The following is a 20,367-nucleotide window of genomic DNA, read 5'->3' as shown; positions in this document are numbered from 1 at the left end:
ACCTCAGATACATTACAAGGAATTTACATTCTTTTTTTAAAATTTTTTAAAAGATTTTATTTATTTATTTGACAGGCAAAAATCAGAAATAGGCAGAGAGGCAGACAGAGAGAGAGAGGTGGAAGCAGGCTCCCGGTTGAGCAGAAAGCCCAATGCAGGGCTCGATCCCAGGACCCAGAGATCATGACCTGAGCCGAAGGCAGAGGCTTTAACCCACTGAGCCACCCAGGTGTCCCAGGAATTTACATTCTTGATATAGAGTGCCCAACTTGGCTCTATTTCTTAAAAATGAGACTCAAGGCTGTGAACCTATCTTTTACATATTTCTTTGTACCTCTCACTTAAAAACAGGGATGACACAAAGAATTGAACGAAGGAGCATTAGACTCTGAAATAAAATATCATAATTTATATTTGATCATGCAATTTAAACCAATAGTTAAAGCAGAATCTTGGTGATTCACCTAAGGATTGTCCTAAGAGATGCGAGGAGAAAGTATACTTCACCACAGAAATCATATCCTTTCTGAAAATACAGTTGCATTTCAAAGATCTTGCCAAAAAGTAAATAGAATCTCTCAAGACTTGCTGTATGCTAATGATGAAGGTCTTTTAAATTTGTTTACAACCTACTTTATTACTTTTCTAAAGATTTTATTTATTTATTTATTTATTTATTTATTTATTTAAGAGAGAGAGAGAGAGAGAGAGAGAGTACACCCAGGGGGAAGAGCAGGCAAAGGGAGAGGAAGTAGGAGAAGCAGGTTCCCCACTGAGCAAGGAGACCAAGGCAGGGCTGGATCTCAGGACTCGGGAACTATGATCTGAGCTGAAGGCAGCCGCTTAACAGACTGAGCCACCCAGGCCTCACCCACTAACCTGTTTTATTTCTATAAACGTCTCAAGATACTTAACAGAGATTATTCAGAAGGAGAGAAAAGAAAAGAGCGAGAAGGAAGAAGAGGAAAAGGAAGGACGGTGGAAGGAGGAAGAAGCCATTCTTATAGTTGCCACTTAGTCTGTTTCTCACTCACTCGCATGACCCTCCAAAATTCCAGCCTCTTGTTTCATCCGTGTAACTTATTTCAACAGATAGTCCTATTGTCTTTTGTTTAAGGGTCTTTCAGTTACATTGAGTTCGATCATTATTCTTAATTTCAGATGGCAAAAATACATGACCTGATAGTGAATCAAATTTTTCTCTCCTACCACCCAGGAGCAAATGAGCAGGGAATTGCCCTAGATTAAGAAAAAGGAGCTCTAGAAAGCAACAGTCATTTAAAAATCGGGAGTGTAACTTTCACCCTTAAACAGCATTGAGGTCGGGGCGCTTGGGTGGCTCAGTGGGTTAAGCTGCTGCCTTCGGCTCAGGTCATGATCTCAGGGTCCTGGGATCAAGCCCCGCATCAGGCTCTCTGCTCGGCAGGGAGCCTGCTTCCCTCTCTCTCTCTCTCTCTCTCTGCCACTCTCTCTACCTACCTGTGATCTCTCTCTGTCAAATAAATAAATAAAATCTTAAAAAAAAAAAACAGCATTGAGGTGGCAATGGAATGAAAAGGCATTTATTAGTTTAACAATTCCTAAAACATGCATTTTTCATAGCTTTCAGATAAATTAATAATAACAACTATATCTTTGGCATTGGGTCCTCCCTTACAATCCTGCACTTGTCACAATTCAATATCATGCTTATACTACATTAGAGTTACAAATATTTGAACATAGTACTCTAAATAAACTTACAGGTCATTCGCTTTTTAAAAATTTCCCTAGGCTGGTTTTTCTAGCTCTACAAAATACTCACTCATACTTGAAATATTTCACTTGGCTAAGTGTTCAGGTTCAAATTCCTCCATTCACCATGCCAACCCTTTACTCTTCTTTGCCTCAGTGTTTTTTTAAGATAGCATGAGACTCATTAGCCATGTTCATTATTGGTCTCTGTGAGTATTATAGCCCTTGAACTCATAAAGCAATTGAAATTTAACAGATGAAAATTTCACAGCATCATTCAGTATGAAGGGGATGAGTTTCTATAGGCATTAAAACAAAGCACATAAAATACAGATTTTCCAGAACTCCCTTATTTGTTACAACCAATCCCAAAGAGACAATTAGCATCTAGGTGTACATATTTTTAAAGAGGTGAAGAAAAGATGGTGAACCTTCACACCCTCCCATTGTCGCCTCCTACATTCGAGATTCTCTCCAGTAGTTTTCGTTACCACTGTGATACCTCTGTCAGGGAACCCCAAAGAGCTCTCACTTGAAGTAGATTGCCCTTTGATCCTGTTTCTTCTCAAGAGTGGCATGGATGTTGTGCAAAACGAGAGTTGAAGAGAATACTGAGGATCCGGCTTTCCAGCGTACATCCCAGGCTATGGAAAGAAGGGCAGGAATGCTCTGAACTCCTGCATTCCATTAATAGTTGAGCACAGCATAGCCGTCTCTGTGCTCACCTGACCCAGAGTGCACCCAGGTGCTGAGCATTTAGGCAGTGAATAGAAGGTGCTATGGGGCTCAGTGCAGACTTTCAACCCTCTAAGCCGGGCCTGTGATCTCTGAGAACTGCTTCAAATAAAAATCAGTTCCCTCTGTACTCTAAGGAGAGTAGTTAATCTTTATCATGACAACTTAAGGCCGTGGCCAGATTGAATGGCATGGCTGAGAGCTCCATTTCCTAGCACACGTGTTTTCCTGGATGGCAATGGATCCTTAACCTTTCCGGGGGCTCTGACAGGGTGCAACGCTCGGGGGGGATGGAACACGGCTTACTTTTTAATGACATGTTCACATCGACTTCAAAGCCACCAGTGGAAAATTTGGGCTTTAAGTGAACTATGATTTTATAAAATTAGGGCAATAATGTATTCAACCAATGAATTATTCAACATAAAGTTATATAGAATATGAAGTTATATAGTTATAGAAGTTATAGAAATTTATGTTATATAAATTTAGAATACAAATGTTACATAGAACATCTCTTTCTGCCTATAAACAGAAATGTTTTTCTAGTACTTTTCTAGCAATGCTTGTTCCTCCTCTTTCCAGTTGCATATTTGGCTATACCTTGGTAGAGCAAAGTTCAACATACCTATATTTTTCTGCTCCACAAACTCCCAGTTATCCTCTCCAAAATAGATGAACACATTCATCAAAATGTCTAATTCAATGATTGATTCCTAAAGTGCCTATCCAAAAAAAACAAAAAATTGTGTACTTGCCATGAGGTATATGGTACCCCCTGGGGCGGGGGTGAAGAGGCCAGATAAAATGCTAACAGGATAACAAAAATTTGGTACCATTGAAACTCAGGGAAAATTTCTTCTGAGCATTTGATAGATACATAAGAGATACATAGAAGTGATTATTTTGCTAGCCAATAAAAACATATTTCATGCTTAGGTATGCTGGGGTTTTTCCTCAAACCTTGACCAAAGGTTTTCAAATTCTGTCTAATTTCTGACTTCCCATTTCCAGTTTTTCCATCTCTCCCAAAAGGGCTGTGAATCCTTTTTAAGCATGGTCACCAAACGTGATTGGGTATGGGTACATCTGATCTCCCTATAAATGTCCCAGAGTCTGTAAAAACTCAATCAGAAACAAGCAGTGATTCAAATGTTTTTTTCCTTCTTCGTCTTCTAGCTGCAAGATTTAAATAATACAAAAATGTTCACCGGTAGAACATCCAACCAAGATGCCCAGTTCTTAATCATCCTTTGGCTCTGGTCAGAATAATCCTCTAAAATAACACAGCATGGTCAAGGCAGTACAACCTCGTGCGTATCCGCATACTGCTAATTCCTTTTGCAGTTGTCTGTACCACACAGTTTAGCACTTTATTATACGTGGGCTTGTTATCCAACTGTTCCGGGTGCATTTCTTTTCTTTAAAAACACATTCTGAGATGCTGAAGAGCTGGGCTTCTGGGTTGAACACCCATGTTTTCCATACACTATATGGCTTGGTATTGTACACATAACAGAAGCCTCTATACTTGTTCAGTATTTGTTCCTTTCGAAACTTTTTGGGTCAAACATCCCTTAGGAAAACTTTCAAGACTTGTTATATCTGCTGAAGTTTTTCACAAGAAGGTAGATTTTACTCAGCAAAATAACTAGGCTTATTTTTCTTTACAGTTAGATCAAAATCACTTACTCTTTTGAGAATCATGAATTTATTAGACTTCAATAGTCACCAGGTTTGGTTTAATAGAGTCACTAATTCTTAGTCACTTTGTGTTAAGTTCATAAATAGATCGCAACCCATGTAATTTTTAATAGTACTATGTCCCAGTATCAGCTGTATCAACAGAGGCAATCTAACGTTTAAACAATATATTCCTATTTAATAGAATCTCCTAATATGCAAATCAAGATATTAGCCAAATTAGATCTTCCAAAATAAGATGAATATGTGTGTATTTCTTCATCAGAGTTCACCTATCAAGAGTATAAATATATTCTACTCTTCTAAATTTTGTTTCTGAAGTGAACTATCATGCATATATAAAAGACACCATCGTGTATTTAGTAAATTAAATGTTATAATCAACTTACATTTTATGTAGACAACACAAATATATCAATTCAAGTTTTTGTTTTAAAACACCATGCCAGTGAGGCATAAGACTGCATTGGCAAATGTTTTGGGTCTTTAGGTGCTTATATTAGCATCATTAACTTACAAATCATCAGGACAATTTCTTGGTGGCTCCAGTCTCCCTCCTGTTTGCACATAGTTTAAAACATCAAGGTTGGAATGAGTTGGATAAGGCTGGTGACCAAGAGTTAAAATCTCCCAAGTCAGAATTCCAAAAGACCTAAGGATGTTAAAGAGTTTACTTTAATTATACTTATTACAAACATCATGTTTAGAGTAGTTTGTCCAATGTAATTATTCCTGGGGCTATTGGGGTCTGCTTTATGATTGGCATTATTGGCCCCATAAAAGGCAAATGGGAGACTTAAAAGTAAGTTGACGTCAAGAAAAAGTAGAAAAAGTAACTGCCTACTAGCAACACTTCAAAGGTGATAGGAAGTTTTAGGGGATACACACACACACACACACACATACACACACTTTGTTCCTCCTCCCCAGCTGAAACTGTGCTGCAGACCTCTATTACTTGAGGCTTTCATAGCATCGATGTGCAGACTAATGTAGGGGTAAGTAAGAAAGCATTTCACATTTTCCCCCGTGAGTTTGAACGTTAGTAAACATGGAGAGGAAAGGCTTGAATGTGAACTGGCAACACTGAGGTCCAATTTTCTCTCATCACTAATTTTGACTGGGGCCAGTCCAGCTTAAAAGTTATTGAGTAGATCTAATCAAAATTTGGGATTCACGAGCCAACATGAGTGCCCAATTCTTGTAATAAAGAGAAGCCCAAACCTCTCCAATGTCATACTGTTTTTGAGATCCATGATTTAAACTCTTACCTATAAATTAATGATCCCACATCCCAGAAGAGTAGGCATCTGGACACATACTTGGACACTGAGTCACATTTATGAATTCCTATTAGTCACAGCACTACGCTTTTGGACAGTGATAGAATCCTTGAAGTAAATGTATCTATTTCACATTTATGATTAAGATAATGGATCAAAACTGATAAGGGTAAGGGAGGAAAATACTGAGACCCAGGAATAGTACTACAAGTTTAGATGGCCTTTCATTTCCCTTCTGGCTCTGACATTGAATGGGTCTGCCTGAATTCCTCTGTGTACCGTTAAACTCACCATACGTCAGACTGAGTAGTGAAGATTCCATCCATCAAACTTTCTGGGGCCATCCACCGAACTGGGAGTAGGCCTTCCCCTGTCTTTCTATAGTAATCATTTTTATAGATGTCCCTTGCGAGTCCGAAGTCCCCAATCTTCACTACCCGTGATGGACTGGTGTAGTCTTTCACAGACACAAGGCAATTCCGAGCTGCGAGATCCCTATGGCAAAAGCTTTATTTAATAATACTAATAACAAAGTTTCAGAGCTCAGACAAGGAACCCCAGCAGGTCTTTAGAGAAGAGAGAATTTTTACAAAAATTTTTGCTATTTTGAAGTCATGAAATGTTTATCCTGTATGTTCTACCCAAATGTTGATTATTGTTTCAACGTCCGTTAAGAACCTTGTATCTAGAATATCACCATACCTGTGAATGAAATGCATCTGCTCCAAGTAGACACAACCTTTTGAAATATCTACACACAGATCTACAAGGTCAACCAAGGTGAGTAAAGGACCATGAAACTGTAAGAAATGAAAGAAAAGTTACAAGTAGTTTTCCAGTTTGTACAAAACATACGTGTGATGTTTTAAAGGTATTTTTAGTTTGGGTTACAAGAATTCAAACAAGGAAGGAAAGAGATAGATTTACTACTTTCTACTGAAATATACATAAGTAAGATTTTTTTAGTAGAGTCAATATAGGATCTTTATTGGAAAGATCTCAGGGTGTCAGTACAGATAGACCAAGATTTGAAGCCTAGTTCTGCTACTTATGAGCTGTGTGAACTTGCTCATGTTGCTTAATTCACTAAACAACTTTCTCATCTGTGAAATGGGAATAATAAGACTGGTCATATAGAATCTGAGATAAGATTATATACATACAAAAGGCCCATAATAAATAGTAGCTCCATCAGAAGATGTAAGAATGATAATTTAATCAGTACTAGTTAGGTTAATTATTGGCCCAGTGTCACACTGTAATGCCAGGCCATGGCCTTGTTCCTCAGATGAGCCCCCACATAAATGGTTAGCAGCACTCTATTTCAAGGTCACAGATGACTCCTCGCCTCCAGAGAGCCAGCATGCCTATATAGTTGAACCTATGCCAGCTGCACTGATTTCTACATAAAAAAGTCAGTGGAAGTTTTCATTGGTATCATCTAGAAAAACATTTAAAGTTCCTTCCCCAAGGTTACACTCATATCTTGTCTTTCCCTTGCCATTTCTCTGCAAAAACCCTGGCTCAGGCCATTATCTTCCCTATCTGACACATTCCAAACTTAATCCTGATTTCCATCCACATCCTTCACTGAGCAACTCAAATGATTCCCAAACTTGAAATCCCTCAATTTCTCATAGATGAGCGCTCTTAAGTGCTGCTCCCTCTGTCTCCCCCAACAAGCTCATGTTTTGTCCCCAGACTAGGAGGACCTTCCATGTTCTCAGACTCAACATCACCATAGTCCCACTCGACCACACCTGATCTTACTCCCAGGAATCAATCCCCTTGCAACACGGTTCACATCCAGCAGACACCAGACATGGGCCTCTTGGCCTAGGTCTGAGCTCCTACCTGGTATCCTAACTGGTTCCTCGGTTCCTCTGTGAGTGGAATCCTGTTCTGCCTTTGGCAAAGCCCACTCTACTGAAGATGCTCCTTGCTTAGAATCAAATCTTTCTTCTGAACTTCAGGCTGACGGCTAGCATCACGTTCCCTGTGTACAGATTTTAATGCTGCCTGCCTGCCTAGGTGTCTAGCTATCCCTTGCTCCTGACAGCCCCTGTGACAACCTTTTAGGATACTTCATCACCCCATGTTGTGGCTCCTGGACTCCAGATGCTCCTGCCCTGAGCTGTCACCTGTCATCTCTTGCCAACCCCCCAGACATACGGAGCCTCCACCTGGGTCTGATCCTGGTCATGGATTTTCATGACTCATGTGGGAAGATGTTGTTTCAGAGACTGTTTTCTCCCCTACTTTTATTGTGTCTCAAATGGAATACCTCTTCCATGAAGCCTTCCCAGTTCTTCTGAGATGGAAACCATCGCTCTCCTCTTGGCTTCCACAATATAGTCTCTACTGTACTCCAATAGGCCCTCCCACTTTCTATCTTAGATAGGTTATTTATATGTGACTTACCTCTCTACGGTGTGGCAAAGTCCTTGAAAGCAAGAGCCACATCCTTCACTATTGTATGATAAACATGCAGCAAAAAACACTTATGAATTGATTGTATCTAGCTATTTATACTATTTTGATAGGTTGGTTTTGGTTTTGTTTTTTACTTTCTTCTGTCTTAGTAGAATCTTAGGCTATCAGAGCTTAAAAAGAAAGAAGAGCCTGAGAACATTTTCAATTCAAGATCCCATTTTATAGATGCAGAAACTGAGGTCCTGAGAATGAAAGACTGGACCAAGGTGTATGGGGCCAGATGAGTCAATTCTGGTGTATTTGACCCAGCACTGCCATCTTGGACCTGGGATAGGGAAAGCACGCGTGTGGCTGTTCTGGAATGTTGCCTCTGAGCCTTCTCTGTGGAGGAAAGGCTGGCTCCAAATGAACTTAGCATAATGGGGACTTAGAGCCTGTGGTATTCTGGCACTCAGCACCTACCAGCATTCTACCCACTGGTGGGAGTAAGGGCAGTGAGGCACAGAAGCTATCCTGCCCAGGAAAGGCCACGGAAGAACCCTTGAGAACCAGTCAGTAGAGCCATCAGAATCCTGACTAAATAGGAATAATCTGAAAAGAGCTGGCCCATGTTTTCCATTTCGCTCCCTCTTCTTGACCCCAAACAAACAAAGCACAATCTACAGATAAATGGTCTTGTTAAAGATGGGGACTAAGTGGGTGCATTTTTAGTCCCACTCTCTCCCCAGACCTTATTAAGATGACAGTAGAAGGAAAATGGTTATAATCTTACAAGTACAAATACATCAGGAAAATAAGTTTAGTGCATGAAACATTTGGGGGAAGCAAAGTGGATGGAGGGATGGTCCTTCAGCAGAGCTGAGAGACAGCTGGGCTGTCTGCAGGGGGAGAGGCAAGAATTAGGCTGTGTTTCACTAGAAAACTCTCTACAGGCTCTGCAGTTGGAGGTAGCAGACATCTCTGAAAGCAGGGGTGAGGGGCAAGCCTGGAAGCAAGAGGAATGTTTGGAAGTTTATTTTAGGAGCTAACTAGATCCCAGGTCCTCCCACCACAGCAGGAGGCTTTCCACTGTAGAAAACACACACACACACACACACACACACACACACACGCGCGCGCGCGCGCGCGCGCGCGCGCGCCTGCGCACGGAATTAGAACAACTCCAAGTTCAAAGATATCAGTCACACTCCGACACAGTGCTGAAAATGGAGAGGAAAATTAAATGGGAGCCCCTATACTCAGCCCTTGGACCTTCACCCTCTCCCCTCTCACCTCCCTGAACTGAGGCTTAGGCCCTGATAGCCCAGGCAGGACAACAGCAGATTCCTCCCTGGGGAAAGTGGGGTGTGCCAGGGAAGACACCCAGATACTGTCCTTAGGGGATTTGGGAACCCCCAGTGAAAAAGCAGGGTCCCACATGACAACCAAAAGGAAGCTACCACAGTGTGTCTGTGGTTCCAGTCAGCCTCTTAGAACTCACTGTTAAATAAGAAGACCATCCACAAATCAACAAACTGCTTGATAAAATGTCTCACATTACAAACAGATCTCAGAACAAAGAGGATAAAGGAGTCAGGACAATGCAGGAAGAAAATTAATACTTTAAAAAACTATAGTTAGTGTCCTAGGAACGATTAGAGAAGATTTTGCCCATATGAAAAAAATATATATATTATTTTAAGAAGCAATCAAAACATAAGAATGATTTTGTGCAAAATTAAAATCTTAAATTCTATTTTAAAAATTACAAAAAGCTCCCATAATTGAGAGCACAAATACAGAGTTGGAAAACAGACAAAAACTGCTAACAGAACAAAAGGATAAAACAAAGCAGCCCATTATCCAGCTAATAGAGTTTTGAGAACAAGGAAATCAAGAGAACAAAGAATTTTATTTGTTATCAAAAAATAATATAGAAAAATACCCAGAACTAAAAGGGGTGATTTTCCAGACTGAGTGTCCAGATTGGTAAAAAGTACCACAGATAAGAAGTTCCTAAAATTTTCCGGAGAGGAGGAGCAGAAAGCAGGTCACTGATTGCAAGTCCAAGAATCAGAATGGCATAAGACTTCCTAAAGGCAACTGTACAAGCCAGAAAACAAGAGTGAAGGGGTTTTCAGCCTAGAATCCACCCAACTTATTCATCAAGTGTGAGGGAAGAAAAAGGACATTTTTCTCAAAAAAGAGGGGTAAAAAGAAGACTTTTGCCTCACATGCCTGCTTTCTTGTGATTTCTCTCATTCACAACCAAACAAAAAAGTCATGGAATAGAGGAAACTATGGTCCAGCAAGGAAATCAGCAGGGTAAAACTGAAAGGAACCCCAAGGATAACAAATCTGCAGGGAGCCCAGAAGACAAGCACCTGTATTGGCTCCAGGAGACTGTCCAAGAAAAAAACCTGTCAGGTGCTGGATCAGCTGATCTATTTAACCCCAATGACAGAGGTGCTACAATTCTGTCAGAGCTGAGGTATATAAAAAAAAAAAAAATGAAGCAACTGGGGAAAACAAAAGAGGCGTTTATTATTCTCGCCCAAAGTGGGGAAGAAAACACAATCACAGCTTTTGAGTAACTCATTTGTAAGTAGTAGTCATAGTAATGTAAGTCTGCACTATTGAATAATCTGAAAATTTTGATAGAGGTCGGAGGATAGGGAAACACACTTGCCAATGTGTAGGGCTGGTGGGGTGTCGTCTGGTCCTGGGTCAGTCCAAGACAGTTAAATTCTCACCTCTTAAAGGAGGGAGTCAGGAGATTTCCTCCAAGACTGAAAAAATCCATGTGCAGCAGTATACATGGAGTGTGCAGGAGCATAGAGGTAAATACCAGAAGAAACGTGTAGATGCCTGCCATGTGGGAATGAGACAGTCTTTCGCTATAAACCGTGTTTTCTATTTCAGTGTTTTAGTCACAGAACATGTACTTCGATAGAAATAAAAAGCAATTTTTTAAATCTACAGATTTCAATATTAGTGTCTTGTTTCCTCTCATGTATTTCTCATCTGAGATAGAAGGTAAGTTCCCACAGGTGTTGTCACAGCTGGCCCTGATTCCACAGTCTTTGCAGGTGGGTGCTGAGGAGAGAAGACCAGGGAAGACCAACACAAACTTGTGGCCAACACAAGTTTGAAATGCCTATGAAAATCCAAACAGATAAGCCAACTGGGTAGGGACAGAGAGTAGTCAGGAAAGACATGAGGTCTTGCAAGTATCAATTTGGGACAGACAGGCACATAGATTAAGTATAGAGAAAGATGTGCCTTCCCAACACCACACAATCTCTGTTCTCCAGGAAACATGATTTTCCTGGAGAAAACATGAGTTTACCTATTTTCCCACTAAATATTAAAAACAGCCTCCAATAACCAGAAAATGCCCGAAGTTAGCCCAGGATTCTAACTGTCCTAATCCAACAGAAGGAAATACAAGAATTCTTTCCACAGAAATCTTCAGAGGTTCGACCATCAACCCAAACTGCAGCTTACTGAATTTAAAGAAACTTAGTGGGAAATTATAGGGCCTGTGCATTACAAAACCAGTACGAGGACCGCATTTCCTACCTTTGTCATCCGGGCTTTACGCAAATAGGTAAGAAGGTCTCCTCCTTCCATCAGTTCCAGGATAATGTATTGGGGTTCGTTGAGCAGACAAACTCCAAGCTGCTTCAGGATGTTGGGGTGGTTAAATTTGCTACAAGGTGGAAAGAGACAGGCAGGATGACATGACAGCAACAGGCACCCTGGCCCAGGACCTTCGGGAAATAGAGCAATTCTTCAATTCCATTTTCCTTCAAAACTCCTGTTTGGGTCGGGGGCAGGGGTTGTTTGGTTTTTCTCTAATAAATGAAAGTCTCTTTTTCCAAGAACTGGTCTATGTGCTTGCCTTAGAGAGATGATACGGCAACCCCTAGTGGCCAGCTCCTACAGCTGGAATAGGTGATCTTTAGAAGAAACGTTTATAGAAAGTATTTTATGTTTTGGTAAAGAAAGTAATCTTAACTAGTATCCTTCAGAAGATACTTGAAAGCATTACATTTTCAGTCATCACAAGTATGTAATATAATTCTCTTTCTTTTGGAGAAACAATTCAGTCACGCAGGTTTGGCTTCCACCATTTTCTCAAGACATCAAACCAAGGAAGCCCTGATCTAATGATTAGAACCCACAGCTGAGACCCCCAGGGGCTTCTGCCTCAGGCCCTCCCTTTAAGACACCTCGGAGCACTTCTCATGACCAGCAACTGACTCTAACCTTGAAGACAAGTTTACTAAGATTGAGGGTATTTTTACGGACATCCCTGTACTTGGACTCGCTCCCTTACTCCGGATATTCGAGCCACTACCACACGTTTAGAAGAACATACACACGTTCAAAGCCGAGCAGCTTCAGACATCACACTGCTTGTTGAAGGTCAAAGAAAGGAAGAACTTTTGTCCAAGGACAGCCTGTTGGAAGTCTGGTTTCTACAGAGCCCTTGTCACCACAGGCATATCTATGTTTAAACTTAAGCCATGTTAATTTGAGGCTGTGATGGCGGGCCATTCTGAATGTTAAAAATTCACCAATCAGATATAAAAGCTTTCTACCCTTCTTAAGGGAAAATGAAGCCAGGACTACCCCAATACCTCATCAGATGTGCCTCTTTTAGGAATTCAATCTTCTCTTGGTCTGTGGAGCCCTTCTTCAAAGTCTACACAACATAAAAATAAGCCAGGAATCAGTATAGCAGACATTTCTGTGAGCTCAGTGGGTTAATGGAGACCATCTTTGTTTTGTTTTGTAATATTCACCCTCAAAGCTGGAAATAGATCATGGCTAATATATGTGCATGTGTTCTGTAAATTCATTCAAAACTTAGCCGGTGTTAGAACTAGTGTTCAAGTGGGAAAGCCTGAAAGACAAAAGATCAAGTAACATCTACTATTCCCTCCCTCCAAAATTCCCTCCAAAAATGTAGAAATTTTTAAAAGTGTAGGTGTGTAGGGGCGCCTGGGTGGCTCAGTGGGTTAAGCCGCTGCCTTCGGCTCAGGTCATGATCTCGGAGTCCTGGGATCGAGTTCCGCATCGGGCTCTCTGCTCAGCAGGGGGCCTGCTTCCCTTCTTCTCTCTCTGCCTGCCTCTCTGCCTACTTGTGATCTCTCTCTGTCAAATAAATAAATAAAATCTTTTAAAAAAAAAAAAGTGTGGGTGTGTAGGCCAGTTTCTTAATTTTCAAAGTTTTCTAATCAATATCTATTTCTCCCTGCTTCCTTGTTAATGACACTATATTTGTCTCTTAAAGGTAAGATGCCCAGTTCCAGACAGTTTGGTCTAACTGAATCAGGAAACTTGTGTTTTGTAATTCTCCAGCCTCCCTTGAAAATAGGGGTGATCATCTGAGTCAGTTCTGGTCAGTGAGGTATAAGGGGGAAACTGCTGAAGGGGAGAGAAGCTTGTGGAAAACTTCCACATTTTGGAACATATACATCTAAAATCATTCTTCCCCCTTGCCCTGACCTGAATGAAGAACCAATGCCTGATCTTTGGCAACCATCTTGGGATCATGAGGTAACACATGTGTATAAAGTCAAGAGAGTTTCAGATATCCTGGCTCTGACCTAACACAGTACTGCACCAAAAACCAGCAGTCCTCTAGCTATGTGGGAAAAATAAACACTTGTTTACACCAGGTAAGGCTAGAGTATTTAAAGCACTTTTAGATTGCACCATTTGGCAGTGGAGAGGATTTTGCCAATATTTCTGGTTGTATAAGCCCTCTCTCAAAGCAACAAATTCCTAACAAGCAGTGGTCAGGATGTTGCCCAATTACATAAAAGATTCATCATCCCTCAATGAAAAGGTTTTAGACAAATATGGGGAGTCTACCCAGCACTTCCTTGAAACTACATTCAACATATACCATGGTAATAACTGTGTCACACAGGGGTCAGCAAACTATAGCTTGGAGACCAATGCCAGCCTGCAACTTTGTTTGTACAGCTTGAGCTCTGAAAATAGTTGCTCAGTTTTAATTTTATATTTTCCCAGCTTTACTGAGGTATAAGTGACATGTTACATTTTCAAATGGTTGGGGAAAAGTTGAAAAGAGGATATTTCTTAACACATGAATGTGTTAGGAAATTCACATTTCAATTCTCATAAACAGAGTTTTACCAGAACATCACCACCCTCTTGAGTTCACATATGGTCTAGGGCCGCTTCACTCTGTGAGGGCAGAGCTGTGTAGTTGCAACTGATGCCAACTGGCCAGGAAGCTCTCTACTCTCTGCCCTCGTACTGGAGATATAGAGAACGTGCTTTACCCCCCTGGTCCTCTTATAGTATATTCAAAGGGAAAAACAGTCTGCCAAGTCTTAGTTAATTAATAACCTTAGAGGTAACGACACATTAGAGAGCTTATGGAAGAAATGGAAGAAACATTGTCATTTCTGTTGTTATGCATGGACTCCCAACTTTAGCTCTCTTTTAGCTCATATTTTATTATAGTTTTGTCCACGTAAATTCATATAAATGTGAAGATCCAACACGTCAAGGAATTAAAAGCTCTATGTTACCTTCACTGCTACTTTGGTTTCTCCACTTCCAGCTCCTAAGATGTCTACCGCCGTCCCTTCATACACTTCTCCAAAGGCCCCACTTCCCAACAGGAGGCGCAGAGTCAGTCTTTCCCGAGGGAAGGCAGGAAGACTTTCAATCTCCTCTTGGGTTGGAAGAGTACTGGAAAATAATATTTTTGGTGTTCCAAAATGCATTGGTTTACAAGTTGGTGTTGAGTGTTAGTGTTTGAGAAAGAGTATGAGAAAGAAAGAGATATCCCTTGATTTTGCAACACCACTCTATGTAATATAATGTAATATAATGACATGGATTCCTATGTTTCTATTCCTTCCCTATTCTACCATAAGGAAGGAATATTCCTTCCTTATTCCAAAACACAGACAGAGCATATCACATCACTTCTAGGTACCATAATCTTGATAGAAACATGCCTTTGTGTGCATAGCCTCAAGAGTTTTTATTGTAGCTTGTTTTGTTGAAGTTATAAGTTATTTGTTTCTTCAGGTAATCAACTTAAGTAAAAAGCTATTGCAAATTAGTAACAAATACATCTGGGTTTATGAGCCTAAAAACTTTCACTTTGGGGTGCCTGGGTGGCTCAGTTGGTTGGGCAACTGCTTTTGGCTCAGGTCATGATCCTGGAGTCCCTGGATCAGGTCCCACATCGGGCTCCCTGCTTGGCGGGGAGTCTGCTTCTCCTTCTGACCTCTTCCCTCATGCTCTTTCTCTCTCATTCTCTCTTTCTGAAATAAATAAATAAAATCTTAAAAAAAAATACTTTCACTTTAACCATTTCACACACGTGATCTTTTGTGTAAAACAAAATTTAGTATGACTACAGTAATCAACTCTTTCTCCATAACTTTTAGAAGCCAGCTCTCACTTGGAATATTATGAGAGGGAAAAAATTGTCTGCATTCAAAATGCTTTGAGTGCTTAAAAGAGAATCTTGAATATCAAATGTGCTGAGTATTTCCTCAAGGAAAAGTCACCTCTGAATCACTAAATTAGATCACCCCGTGTCTACTTCAAATCTTCCATTTGTGTATCTTGGATTATAAACTTCAAGGCCTATGACTACAAAATTCCTTGTAGCTGAGGCCATAACACTGTGTCTTACATAAACCACAATATAGTGTCCTGCATAGAAAGACAATTAAATATTGTCTTTAATTGTTTTGACTACATCAAAAACCAATGACATATTATAAGTTGGCTAATTGAATTAAAAAATATTATGATGACAGCATAAGTTGAAAACTCAACTATCCTAAAAAGCTTTTGTAGGCAATCACCGTACAACTTCTGAAAACAGACTCAGATGGATTTAACAGTGCAGGCGTGGCACCCCTGGGATTCCTCTCTTCTGGATGCTTCCAGGTGAACCAATCGTGCTACCATGTTCTCTTCCATACAATATTTATGTCCTTGTTTCATTTACTTTATAACTATGTGACAAAACACTGGAACATGATGGAATTTTGCTTCTTTTCTTTTTTTTTTTAATATTTAATTATTTATTGGACAGACAGAGATCACAAGGAGGCAGAGAGGCAGGCAGAGAGAGAGGAGGAAGCAGGCTCCCCGCTGAAGCAGAGAGCCCGACGTGAGGCTCGATCCCAGGACCCTGGGAACATGACCCGAGCCAAGGGCAGAGGCTTTAACCCACTGAGCCACCCAGGCCGCCCCTTGCTTATTTTCTTTAGGATAGAATAACCACATAGATTGCCAACAATCTCAGGTCACATTTGAAAATGGAAAGGGATGTTATTAATAATCATGCCAGAAGAATGAGCATAGACCAGGACAATCATGGGCAGCACGGGACCCATGGGCACTCTCTCTATAGTTGCCCACTCTTCATCTAGGTGCCCCGTACTGATGGCCCAGGTTACATACTGTATGGCATAGCAGGCGTTAGCCAGCCCTACTCCAGCCGCCAGACCGCGAAGCTCAGCCAACTCTTTGTCTTCGCTTATGAGACCTGTCAGCCCTTCTCTGGGAGTTTTTTGACTTTTTAATTTTCTGTGCCACACTATAAAGAGAAGAGAACATAGTTTACAAAACAAAACATTGCTTTTTTTTCTTCAGGAAATGTTAACACTTTAAGTGTTTACATATAAGAACACCATGGGTAGAATCACAGAATTTGTTTGAAAACTCTGTCCATAATAGAAAAACTAATTAAATCAGGTCCAAAGACTTTTAAAAACTCATAACTTATACCACGTAACTTCTTATTTCACATCTCAAACCAAAGCTTTATGCATTTCTTATTGCTGTTATAAACGAATTGAAGAATCTTAATATCAGAATTTATTTCTCGAAACCACCCTTATAGTCAACATAAACCAAAATAAATTTGCATTATAAATATTAAATAATTATTTGCATTATAATTAAATCACAAATTTATTTCTGAGTCCAGGTCTGTCCACATTCTACTCTTATAGGCGACCTGAGGAATGCTTTCAATTATAATGGCATGCATTTTTTTTTAAATGCAGAGTACAGGAATTTATACCATTGTTGTTCATGCACACATATCCAAGCCTTCAGAAAAACTTTTAGAATGAAACCCACCAAATGTTAGTAGTGGTCCTCTCAGTTGTGAAATCATGGATGATTTATATTGTCTTCTTCATACAATGAGCAAATACTATTTTCATCATCATAAAAATAAGCAGTTTTTGGAAGATTAAAATACAATTGTCATAGGATCAACTGTCTATACTAGAAATTGGTTCAGGAGTTGAAAACCACGCAAGGATGTTTTTTAAGATGATCATTAAAATTTGAATTTTATCCCATGGTAGCCTTTATATCCAACAGGTTAGCATTTAATTCAAGTGAAATTCCACCTGAGGGACCACGCAGGGAAAGATTTTAAATACATTTGCTAACGTAATTTTTCAAACCTGAAAGCTGTCCCTACTGCTTTTCATTTTTTTAAAAGCCCATTCTGGCCCCCAGCCCCCGTGATCCCTTCTGAGACCCTGACAGTCTGCTGATCTCTCAGTTCTCAATGTCTAAGACCAAGTGTAGCTCTCAGTCTGCATTTCTACCATAGTGCCCAGCACATGTCGTGTTCTATATTGCCTTCTATATCCCACTATTTATTTTTTCACACAGGTACATCTTACCTCCCTCATTAAATGGCAAGCTGCCAAGGTCAGCAATTGTATGTTACAGCTTCATATTTCCCTCTGCTCCCAGCAGGAGGCTAATACTGCCTGTTAGATGTGACCACTCACCAAAGCTAAGGCTGTCGGTGTTTATTTTTAAATCATTGTTTCAATTTTATATATATAAGTACCACTGCTGAGAGTCCCAGAGCAATACAAATATGTTTAAACAACTGTTTTTCCTTATTTTAATAAGCTCAATATTTTCTCATGCACTCACCCGCTCCTACTAGTAAAACCACATGCACTGCTCCTAAAGGCAAAGAAGCAAATCAGCTTAGCTGTACTAAAAAATTCGTTAAGTTCCAAATGGAATAAAGACCTTTAAATCCTGAGAAAGTCAGATATCCATAGGATGTCTTGAAAGCACAACATGTTGTCTGAAATTATTTCATGCTCACCCACTAGAGTGACAGGTTTGAACAACGGTGATGTACACGTAGGCAAGCAAAGGTCAGATGAAAGATTCTTCATGTAATTCTCCTTCCCAGTAGGAAAGCAGACATGCAGTCAAGCCTATATGCCAACTGCCAAATATACTGCAGTGATACGTGTCATTCTGGAGGGGCTGGCTTAGTGGCACAAACATCAGCTGTGCAATACTTAGACTCCCTGGAACCACAGGTTAAGATCCTGGCAGAGTCAGCTGAAATTTTTAGCTTTCCAAGTTAACTGAAGGACTTCCAGATATCATCTGGGTGGAATCCGTGACAAGAAATCTGAATTCAAGTTTCAGTGTGCTGTCTGATAGTTTACAACTCCGATCCGTTTGGGGAAAGAATAAAAATTTAGACTACTTAGTAAAATACTGGCTTTCTTTATCCTAAGAGAGCTTAGCTTTATGTTTGTAACTTTTCCTTAAACTTTTCCTTCTAACTTTCCCTTCTATATGAAAAAAACAGACCACAATTTCCTAAATATGTACTTGAGCATTCTTTTCTGGTAAATATCACGCCTTTCTTTCTTTCTTTCTTTCTTTCTTTCTTTCTCTCTTTCTTTCTTTCTTTCTTTCAATATTATATTTATTTATCTGAAAGAGAGAGAGAGAGAGAGAGAGACATTGAGAGGGAGAAAGGCCAGAGGGAGAAGCAGACTCCCCACTGAGGGGGGAACCCAATGTGGGGACTCAATCCTGAGACTCCAGGATCATGACCCGAGCTGAAGGCAAATGCTTAACTGACTGAGCCACCCAGGCAACCTATCATGTCTTTTTCATAATGTTTTTGTATGTCAGGGACTCATAATATCAGTAAGTGATAGGATGACCAAATACCTTATAATGCAAACCAGGACATTTGGGGCACTGAAAATCCTACTAATGTTTATACTGAAACAACAGGAATGAACTGGGATGTATGATCACCGAAATAACCCTATAGCCCAATATTTGGCCCCAATATTTCTGGAGTTGTCACTGTATTTTCTCATTAAAATAAATCTTAAAAAAAAAAAAAGACTTCTAGGACCTGCACATTAGCATAAAATGAAGATTATGAAATAGCTACCTATTTATCTATCTAACAAATACTTCTGCTTTCCTGGACATTATAAATGAGCAAGGATTTGAAATAAGCAAGTCAGATGTCTGAAAGCGAGAGTAGACCCTACAAGCCAGAGATGGGTCATCTGCAAGAGAGGAACTCTGCTTCTTCCTAACCAGTCTGTCTACCTGCCTAGAGACCCAAGCTATCCGAACCAAGGACTTTCACTGGTCTCCTATTAACCCTACATTTTTTTTTTAACATCTGGAGTTATTTTTCTTTTGTTTATTTTCAACTATAAGGCAATCTGAAACAAATACTGGTTTAAAGAAAGCTAAAAGTTGGTGCCTTTGTAATTAGTTTTATACCAGTTTTATACAAATATACCATCAAGTGTAAATACAGATTATATTTTTCATAAAATAGTTACTCTAAGATCTGAAAACAATTCACAGAAGTTAGTGCTTATGAAAGTATAGCCAAAGGTAACTGTGAAATTTGTGCATCTATTTCATGTGGAAGGTTAAATACACTAAGTGATAAGTCAACTAATATGATCAAGGTTATTACCTGTATTTTTTACAGCTATTATACTTACCAAAGATCACTGGGATTGTAACAACCAGAAATATTCCAATTATAATAGTAAGTACAATGCTTGTTTCCGGTATCCAAAAACCATCTAATAAAATAAATGAAAAAAAGTTAATTTGCAGAATAAAGCTAGGTATTTTCAGGAGTATGCCAGATGTGCCTGAACTAGCTCCTACCAGATTTTCACAAGCCAGTTGTTACACCACTGGTAGTCTGAAATCACCCACAGCAAAAGTGTTTAACCCCACAGGAAATCAAAGTCAAGGTTTAGTTGGGTTTGGTTTTCCAAAGATCTGGCTTACCAATACACTATTGTGAACCACCCAGGTTTTACTTCAAAATAGCTGAGGAAACATGCTTAATCTTTTTAAAGAATTTGGAAAAAAGACATATTTATCTTCATATATAATCAGGGTTATTATTTCTTCCATAATATCTTGATATACCTTCAGTTCTATGAGTATTAAACATAGAAACGTGGTATCTCTCTTGGGTAGTCTCAACTGAGGAGAAAGCAAACATGGAGGGCAGAGCTCAGCAAACCATGGCATGTGGGCCAAGTCTAGCCACAGTCTGATTTCTACTGCCCCTGAGCTAAGAATGATTTTTAACTATTTAAAGTATTATTTGAAGCAGCAGCAGCAGCAGCTACAGATATCA

General features: G+C 39.8%; 1 protein-coding gene and 1 long non-coding RNA gene across 8 annotated transcripts in view; one reads left to right on the top strand and one right to left on the bottom strand.

Annotated features, from left to right (window-relative positions):
- Positions 1 to 11,451, top strand: part of LOC116588531 — a 38,900-nt gene extending 27,449 nt beyond the window's left edge. Inside the window, exons 4-5 of one of the 4 annotated variants that reach the window (XR_004284993.1) lie at positions 6,132 to 6,236; positions 11,334 to 11,451. This is a non-coding gene — a long non-coding RNA (uncharacterized LOC116588531). The other 3 variants (XR_004284991.1, XR_004284992.1, XR_004284990.1) reach the window with 3 other exon arrangements.
- The window catches only part of ROS1 (ROS proto-oncogene 1, receptor tyrosine kinase), a 145,714-nt gene that overhangs the window by 12,414 nt on the left and 112,933 nt on the right, over positions 1 to 20,367 (bottom strand). For all 4 annotated transcript variants that reach the window (XM_032339707.1, XM_032339708.1, XM_032339706.1 and 1 more), the window contains 8 exons: positions 19,712 to 19,795; positions 16,347 to 16,482; positions 14,444 to 14,606; positions 12,515 to 12,579; positions 11,451 to 11,580; positions 6,159 to 6,256; positions 5,748 to 5,951; positions 4,691 to 4,825 (listed from right to left, as the gene is read on the bottom strand). In XM_032339707.1, the coding sequence (XP_032195598.1) occupies positions 4,691 to 4,825; positions 5,748 to 5,951; positions 6,159 to 6,256; positions 11,451 to 11,580; positions 12,515 to 12,579; positions 14,444 to 14,606; positions 16,347 to 16,482; positions 19,712 to 19,795 (1,015 nt within the window). The remainder of the gene's footprint in view (positions 1 to 4,690; positions 4,826 to 5,747; positions 5,952 to 6,158; positions 6,257 to 11,450; positions 11,581 to 12,514; positions 12,580 to 14,443; positions 14,607 to 16,346; positions 16,483 to 19,711; positions 19,796 to 20,367) is intronic.

Source organism: Mustela erminea, chromosome 4 (assembly GCF_009829155.1).
Source record: "Mustela erminea isolate mMusErm1 chromosome 4, mMusErm1.Pri, whole genome shotgun sequence".
NCBI lineage: Eukaryota > Metazoa > Chordata > Mammalia > Carnivora > Mustelidae > Mustela > Mustela erminea.
This window is presented reverse-complemented; position numbering and strand designations above follow the sequence as displayed.